Here is an 8,774-nt window from a genome sequence, read left to right as displayed (position 1 = left end):
AGAATTGTTTGATCACTAAATGTAGCTAACGCTAGCTGCAAACAAGTTAGTTACCTTCGTCTCCATTATCATCCGGAGGATCTCGGGATGAAACTTGGCTGCTTCCAGGCAATCTAGAGGGAGTTCACTCATCTGACGATTCCGGATCCCACCCACGGAAATCCTGGTCAGCAGACGATCAGCAGGCAAGCAGCCGAGAGCATCTAGCCATATGGCCTGGCATTTTCGACGATAGCTTTGCCGCAGAGGGATTGGGTCGGATCCTCATCCTTTATTCCCCCATATGATCTAAGGCACAGGTGTCAAACTGGTGGCCCCCGCGGGGCCAGATCTGGCCCGCCATATCATTTTATGTGGCCCGCGAAAGCAAATCAAACTTGCTCATTGTGTTTTGGTGTAATACCATTGAGATATTTGCAAGCATTTTTTTTCTTACCAATCCCCCTTTGAAAAGAAATGTAATAGTTGAAAAACATGTTTTTATAGGCTTCTGATTTCAAAACTGGTTATTCATCAATGTGTTCCATATACTGTATGTAATTACAGTATATGAGGTAATCTTTCATTTATATGGGTTCACAGTCTAAGGCATCATTCCTGTCAGTCGAAGGAATATTTTTCTTGCCTTGGCACAATACATTTCTAGTACCGAAAGCGTTTATTTACTTTTGTTTTTTTATTTTATAGTTTTTTTTCATTTTGTCCACTCTCTTTTCCGCCCTTATACTTGCCTATTCTCATTGGTTGTGACGGCCACGGGCCACGGGCAGCCGTGGCCCAATGATTAAGATCATCGCCTGCCACCGTGGGGGACCTAGGTTCAAAACCCTGACTGGACCATCCGCCAACATCCTCCGGACTCACGGCTGTGGTGTCCTTGAGCAAGACACCGATACCCCGAAATGCTCCCCGGGCGCTTCAGCTGCCCCCTGCTCCAGTGTGTATGTGTATGTGTTCACTGTGATGGGTTAAATGCAGAGAACAAATTTCGTGTGCGTGCATGCATGCATGTTCATGACAATAAAAGATGATTCTTCTTCTTCTTCTTCTTCTTCTTCTTGAATCCTGCACCCCACCCCCTCCTTCCTCTTGTTCAATCTGAGGGAGGGACATTCCCCTCAAGGCATTATTGACCTATAACGGGTGCCATTCCTCATTGCAGTTATCCAGACGCTTGGCAAGCACACACAAATTGCACAAGACCCTCCCATCCCCGCTAAAAAACCCGCCATTGACACCTTTAGACAGCATTGGCAAGGAATAGCTCGATTCTGAATGACGTCTTTGGATGGCATTGGCAGGGAATGAGCTAATTGAACAAAGTAGAACAGCATTTTTTGGGTGATTTATTGGCTCCTTAAAACCACATTTTAGAGGCATACTGTGGGAAGCAGATAGTGTGTGTGATGCAATTCCTTTTTTCTGCTTTGACTTTTAGATTGGGACAAAATCACTATTACAGTCCCCCTCCAAAAGTATTGGAACGGAAAGGTCAATTCCTTTTGTTTTTGTTGTATACTGAACATTTGGGTTTCAGATCAAAAGATGAATATGTGACAAAAGTTCAGAATTACAGCTTTTATTTCATAGTATTTACAGCTAGATGTTAAACAACTCAGGACAGAGCACCTTGTGTTTGAAGCCACCCACTTTCCAGGTGAGCAAAGGTATTGGAACAGACGATTAAATTATTACATTTTCTTAAAGTGAATAACACTTAATATTTGGAGGCATAACCCTTACTTGCAATAACTGCATCAAGCCTGCAACCACAGACTTCACCAGACTGTTGCATTCTTCATTTGAAATGCTTTTCCAGGCCTTCACTGCAGCCTCTTTCAGTTCTTGTTTGTTTCTGGGGGTTTCTCCCATCAGTCTCCTCCTCAGGAGGTATAATGCATGCTCTATTGGGTTAAGGTCTGGTGATTGACTTGGCCAGTCTAACACATTCCACTTTTCCCCCCCGATGAAGTCCTTTGTTGTGTTGGCAGTGTGTTTTGGGTCATTGTCTTGTTGCATGATGAAGCTTCTCCCGATTAGTTTGGATGCATTTTTCTGTAAATTGCCAGACAAAATGTTTTTGTAGACTTCAGAATTCATTCTGCTGCTACCATCATGAGTTACATTATCAATAAAGACTAGTGAGCCCATTCCAGAAGGAGCCATGCAAGCCCAACCCATGACATTACCTTCACCATGCTTCACAGATGAGCTTGTGTGTTTTGGATCATAAGCAGATCCTTTCTTTCTCCATACTTTGGGCTTTCCATCACTTTGGTAGAGGTTAATCTTGGTCTTATTAGTCCATAAAACTTTGTTCCAAACCTTTTGTGGCTCATCTCTGTACTACTTTGCAAAATCCAATCCGGCTTTCCGATTCTTTTTGCCGAGTAGTTTTCATCTTGTTGTGTGGCCTGTATATTTATTCTCTCAGTCTTCTTTGAACAGCTCTCACAATGTTTCTGTCATCAACTGCTGTTGATACCCTTGGCCGACCTGTTCGATGTCTCCTGCTCAGTACACCATTAGTTTCTTTCTTTTTCAGAACATTCCAAATTGTTGTATTGACTCTGCCCAAGGTTTGTGAAATAGCTCTGATCGATTTCCCCCTCTTCTCTCAGCTTCAAAATGGTTTACTTTTCTACCATTGATAGCTCTCTGGTCTTCATGTTTGCTTAACAGCAAATGCAGTTTTCACAATCCAAAAACAAGCACTATCAAATTTTTAAGGAATCTAAAGGCCAACACCTGAGCAACTAGAAACATCAGTCACTTTCCAATACTTTTACTCACTTGAAAAGTGGGTGGGTTCAAACAAAAGGTGCTCTGTCCTGAGTTGTTTAACACATCTAGATGTAAATAGCATGAAATAAAAGCTGGAATTTTGAACTTTTGTCTCATATTCATCTTTTAATCTGAAACCCCTTGCCGTTCCAATACATTTGGAGGGTATTTCATTTTTGCTGTTTGACTGTTTTAACTTTTTCACAAAGTGAAGTGAAAATGAGATGCAATTCAACCTTTTTGAATTTGCATCCCACTCAGACTCAACACTCTTATAAGCAGTAGCTGCATTTAGAGCTGTTCCACTTCACAATTAAAGCACCCTCTAATTTTATTTCAGGATAAATTTAGATGAAAAACCTGCCAGTAATTAGCTTTAGAGTGGATAAGCAATAGAACTAATTATTTAAGGTGTAATTTACCCTGAAATGCTGAATACTATAATTTAAATGCCAATTTATTTACAGATGAATGGCTGAAAAGTAAACCATGTTTCTCAAGAACTAAGTAAAGCAATATGTGGCCTGCGATTGGCCGGTGACCAGTTCAGGGTGTATGCAACCTCTTGCCTGAAGTCAGCTGAGATCGGCGCCAGCACACCCAGATAATGGTACAGAAAATGGATGAATGGAAAAATAACCAGTGGGGGTTTATTAAGAATTTATTGGCAAAATAGGAGGGAAAAAAATCTCAATTGGACTCTTTGCTAAACTCAGTTGTTGGTGGGCTCAAGTGTGAAGCAATGAAATCATAGAAGCTGTTGTGTGACAACTGGAGGCTGACGTTGGCGCTGTTCAGAGAAGACGCTCCCTCACTCTGGGCCTTCTCGTGAAAGGTTTGGAAGATGAGTGGGACCACCTATGTTAGCACAGACAAGGACATTTTAGAGCACTTCTGTGTATGAAACAGGATTGACTGTCTTTGTCTTACCTCACCTGTACTATAATAAGCTTCTTCTCCAGCGGTTTTCCATCCGGGAACATCTCTCCAAAACACATTGTGATGGTATAGTTAGGAGAGCTCCCGTTGTTCTCTTTAAACTGTTTTAGTTCTGAAATTTAAATTAAAAGAGTGATTTCACTGTGTAGTATAACGTAATAATTATTGCGTTTGGAGATCTATGCCCACCATGAATAAACTTCTGGAAACTAAAGAGCTCCACAATAGTGTTTTTGGGTAATTTAATTGGGTGTGCTTCAGCCATGCTGGCTTTATCAGTGCTAGCAAACACACGGCATGTGTCCTGCCTGATGCCATAAATTCCAGACTGATGGACTTCAAGGAGCAGACCTCTCTGGATACTGTTCAGGATACAATTGGTGTATTTAATCTGGTGGAAAGACAGTTATGGTTAGAAAAATAACTGAGCCAAGCTTTGTTGAAAATTATATAGGCTACAGTTTGGACTGAAAGTGTTTTGACGAAGACAGTGTTATGAGCTTGCCAATTTCCACCACCACAATGGATTTGAACTAAAGCGTGATTGAAGTGCAGACTGGCAGATTTAATTCAATAATAATTATAAAAATATGGCCTTTACGATTTAGGAATTCCAGCCATTTTATGTAGAATACATCCATTTTTGAGGGCTCAAAAGTATTTGCTTCAAAAAGTGACATAATTGTAACTTTAAGGATAATTTCAAATCGTTGATGAATAAGAATGGACATGTAACTGTTAATTTGTTCAAATCTAAGGTTTTTGTTAAGCTTCTCTATGGATTTTATTCCTTTTTTATTTTTTTCTACTGATTTGGCTGCATATTGAGAGCTCAGTCAAACCACTGACAAATGCCAACTTAATTGCTTATACCAACTCAGGACTTATATAAGTTAGACAAAATGGATGGTACCTGACGAATACTTTTGAGACATTGAAAATGGAAGCATTCTATATAAAATGGGGGATGGCAAACCTATCTTGATTTGATTTTTTTTTCTTCCCTGTGAAATGCTATTTGTTAAAGATGCCATATTTTACCCAACCATCTTTTGTCTAGTATTTGGGATGTAATATTGTCTTTATGCTGCCTCAGTAAGCATGCAAAATATGAATTAAAATCATCCAGGTATTGCTGAGCTCCAGACGTTTTTCTGCCAAGGGGCCTAAAATCAGGTCATTCGAATATCTCGAGCTTATCTATGTCACTAGCGAAGATCTCTGCCTACCTTTTCTGCTACCGAGCTGGCACTGTCAACATAACAAACACTTGTGCTCTCACAAGTGGGTCTTCTACACGGAGGCAACCAATCAGAGGAAAGGAGACAAATATGGACAAAGCAGATACAAAACTTGGTCAAATAGAAGTAGCTGTCAGAGGGGCCTTTTCTATACACTGTATGACAAAACCAAGGTGTTTTTTTTTTTTTTTTTTTTTAATAATGAAATTGGCACTTTTATACTAAGTCTATGTTCGACAGTCACTCTATAGAGGTCTAAATAGGTCAGAATATGGGACTTTTAAGGATACCCAATACACACGCCACTGTTTTTGGACTGAATTATTTTGCTGTGTTTTATGACATTCATTGTTTGTATGATCCAAAGTGAAATCAGACAATCAGAAAACCTAGAGGATATGAGTCTATACTTCAATCATGTTGTTTTATTTCAAAATAGAATAGGGCATTGACTAGGACTTGAGCCCATGCCAGCTGCAGGAAAGTCAGCTTTGTGATTTACTACACAGCTAGCATCCAATATTCCATGTTGAATATTGCGAGGCACCTGTTTGTGGTCCAGCAGGCCTTCAGTGGTGGGGAAGCAGAGAGGATAGGAGTTGTTCTCAAAGGCCTGTTGGAGGTAGTGGAGTTGGAGACGGGCTGTGTTCACTATAGTCTTTAGCATTTGTCTATTTCTGTAGTGGATGGAGACCTCCAAGTCAATACTCTGATATTGAGGAAGATATGGATTTACTGTGAAAAGAAAACCTCAAATATCAGTCATGACAAAGAACAATATCACAGATACAAGCGGCAGAAATGAGGGCGTTTGGACTCTACTTAGTGATAGGGAAAAAATCTTTGCAATTCCAGAGGGGCTCAGAGTAGAGCTGCTGTTCTTCCACATTGAGAGGAGCCAAATGAGGTGGCTCGGGCATCTGGTTTGGATGCCTCATAGACTCCCTGGTGAGATGTTCCGGGCATTTCCTGCCTGGAGAAGGCCCCGGGGACGACCCAGGACATGCTGGAGAGATTTTGTCTCTCAGCTGGCCTCGGGATCCCCCCATAAGGGCTGGACGAAGTGGCTAGGGAGAGGGAAGTCTTGGCTTCCCTATGTAAGCTGCTGCCCCCCTTGATCAACCCCAGATAAGTGGAAGAAAATGGATGGATGGATGGTTGAACATCAACTATCCCAGACCTCCAGATGAAGAAAATTTATATAATATAAAAATATGGGAGTTGAGCGGTACCATTACACTACTGTCTGTCAATGTAGTATTTCCACAGAGCTAATTAACTCAAACATAACTCTCTAAGGTACTTTTTCCTGAATGTTTTCTTTTAGCATCCACTGTGAGGCAACAGTGTTTACCTACACAGACGGAAGGAAATGCTCACCTGTTAAAAGATGAGGGTCATTCTCGGCTATTGCAGCAACAGAATAGTTTCCCTGGACAGTTGTATGTTGTTGGAAATATTCTGTTGACCAAAGAGAGAGGAAATGGCATTTTAATTCAGGACAGCACAAGATATGTTTTTATTATCGTTCCTTAAAGGTCCCATATTTGGACTATTTAGACCTCTATAGAGTGACTAACATGGACTTAGTATAAAAGTGTGAATTTCATTTACAAAACACATCTTGGTTTTGTCATACAAGTGTCCAGAAAAGGCCCCTATGCCAACCACTTCCATTTGACCCAGTTTTGTGTCCGCTCTGTCCATATTTGGCCCAGACCGCCCCCTTTCCTCTCATTGGTTGCCTCCATGTAGAAAACCCACTTGAGTGCACACTTTATGTTACAATATGTTGACAGTGCTGGCTCGGGAACAAAAAGGGAAGGCGGAGCTCTTCGCTAGTGACGCAGATAAGCTCGAGAAATTCGAATGACCTGAAAAACGTCTAGCACTCAGGAATGCGTGGACGATTTTAATTCATATTTCACATGTTTACTGAGGCACCATAGAGACATTATTGCATCCCAAATACTAGAAAACGTTGCTTTGGTAAAATATGGGACCTTTAAGCAAATGGAACGTACCTGTTGTATGACTATGATTTTTAACAAATTGTTGCTGTTTGGACAGAAAACATAGCATTGAAATGTTAAAACAACACTCCAGAACATCAATTAGCACCAAACATCAATTCTAACCAGACCAGTGTAAAACCAGCTATGTTAAAAGGTTGAAATGCACCTCTGGGGAAGCCCTATAGAGGTCAACAATCATGTCAGACTCCTCCCATGAGTGTTGTATATTCTGTGTACTTTCGTCGTTGCCTACATATGAATAAAAAACAACAACAACAACAACACTATAACATTAATTTTGCTTTGATGATAGAATATCTGGATAAAGTCAAAACTGTCTTACTCTTAGTGTTGATAATCTCATAGATTTTATGAGGTTCTGTAGTCTTGGACTTATCTTCAATCAGTTTGAAGTGCAGTGAGTGGTTGTTCAGGTTACAGCGAAAGTTTGTTTTCCACCTGGCCTTATCATTCGGGAATGTACTGATTTTACCACTGACAACTGCCCATGCCTGTGAACAATGCAGTCAAATCTTGTTAGGTGAAATACAGTGCATCAATTTGAACTGAACTGTCATTCAGTCAGACCTACATGAAATATTTTAGTGTCAACATCACTGCAGTCCCTTTTGGAGTTGTGCTTCCAGGGAATTCTGATCTTGTTTGGAGCGACGTAGCGCAGACCCTCATACTGGCCTGCCTGTACTTGCTCTATGAGCCAGCTGGCAAACAGTGGCTTGGGAGGGCTGAAAGGAACCATTAGATTTGTCATCACTCTGTTGTTTTACTGACACTCAGGAAGAAGTACGATATCCGCGTAGATGGGAGACTTTACCAGCCTCCAGTAATAGCTGAATATACTGACACGGGAAGCTTTAAAGGGAATTTACCTACCGAACAATTGTACTCACTGTCCACCCTAAACAAAGAGAGATAAAGAAATAGAAAATCTTACCATTGCATTTCTTGGCAGTTGTTCCTTCCTTAAGCAGGAGTTTATCTGATTCCTTTGAGCACCGTGTGAGATTTTATACACAAACAACAATGCGTGCCTCCTCCCTAGTGGGAGGGCACCACTTCCTGTGGTTTTCCTTCCCTTCATGAGCTACGTTTCATTCATGGTCAAGTAGGGAATGATTATCTAACATTTGCATTTGCATTTTTATCAGACAGGAGGCTGCTCCAGGTGCATAAATCAACTGAACCGGTGTTTTTTTTCTTCTGGTTTTCTTAATCCATGTGTAATGTCGATACTGGGAGAAAATGAAAGTTGTTATGTCATCGATTGTCTTGCATCATCCTTCCATCCAAACGTCATCAGCGATTTAAAGCAACTGAAGCCTTGAGACCAAACGTAACATTCATTCATTCATTCATTCATCTTCCGTACCGCTTATCCTCACTAGGTTCGCGGGCGTGCCGGAGGCTATCCCAGCTATCTTCGGGCGAGAAGTGGGGTACACCCTGAACTGGTCGCCAGCCAATCGCAGGGCACATATAAACAAACAAACATTCGCGCACACATTCACACCTAAGGCCAATTTAGTGTCTTCAATCAACCTACCACGCATGTTTTTGGGATATGGGAGGAAACCGGATTTGAACCCCAGTCCTCAGAACTGTGAGGCAGATGTGCTAACCAGTAGTCCACCCTACACACACACACACACACACACACACACACGGACTAGTTCTGTATTTATTGCACAATTTACCATTTTGTCTTTTAGCTTTGAGACGATGAGCTCAAAAACTATCGTTAAATCTGCCTTGCAGCATGTTAGAACATGTCAGC

The 8,774-nt window shown here is 41.1% G+C and overlaps 1 protein-coding gene across 3 annotated transcripts; it reads right to left on the bottom strand.

The window, feature by feature from the left end:
• Positions 1–3,427: 3,427 nt before the first annotated feature.
• irf7 (interferon regulatory factor 7) lies at positions 3,428–8,075 on the bottom strand. 3 transcript variants are annotated; one of them, XM_061772931.1, is made up of 10 exons: positions 7,935–8,075; positions 7,572–7,725; positions 7,323–7,491; positions 7,146–7,228; positions 6,989–7,022; positions 6,345–6,425; positions 5,512–5,699; positions 3,913–4,114; positions 3,720–3,835; positions 3,428–3,642 (listed from the first exon to the last, which is right to left on the bottom strand). In XM_061772931.1, the coding sequence occupies exons 1-10, from the start codon at positions 7,940–7,942 to the stop codon at positions 3,475–3,477; spliced, it is 1,203 nt and encodes a 400-aa protein (XP_061628915.1). In that variant the 5' UTR covers positions 7,943–8,075; the 3' UTR covers positions 3,428–3,474. The 3 variants fall into 3 exon arrangements, with proteins under 3 accessions (XP_061628915.1, XP_061628916.1, XP_061628913.1); XM_061772932.1 differs by lacking the exon at positions 7,935–8,075 and having other exon boundaries at positions 3,715–3,835; positions 7,572–7,754; XM_061772929.1 differs by lacking the exon at positions 7,935–8,075 and having other exon boundaries at positions 7,572–7,754.
• Positions 8,076–8,774: the final 699 nt, after the last annotated feature.

The sequence above is a fragment of the Phyllopteryx taeniolatus genome, chromosome 5 (genome assembly GCF_024500385.1).
Source record: "Phyllopteryx taeniolatus isolate TA_2022b chromosome 5, UOR_Ptae_1.2, whole genome shotgun sequence".
Classification (NCBI taxonomy): Eukaryota; Metazoa; Chordata; class Actinopteri; order Syngnathiformes; family Syngnathidae; genus Phyllopteryx; species Phyllopteryx taeniolatus.
This window is presented reverse-complemented; position numbering and strand designations above follow the sequence as displayed.

What these genes read in the sequence shown, in the direction of transcription:
- irf7 (XM_061772929.1), bottom strand. Translation starts at nt 7,751, where the DNA reads ATGACAAATCTAATGGTTCCTTTCAGCCCTCCCAAGCCACTGTTTGCC. An exon ending in TCTATAGGGCTTCCCCAGAG is followed by an intron (nt 7,023 to 7,145) that starts GTGCATTTCAAC and finishes CTGTCCAAACAG; the next exon opens with CAACAATTTGTTAAAAATCA. An exon ending in GCCTGCTGGACCACAAACAG is followed by an intron (nt 4,115 to 5,511) that starts GTGCCTCGCAAT and finishes TCTTTCCACCAG; the next exon opens with ATTAAATACACCAATTGTAT.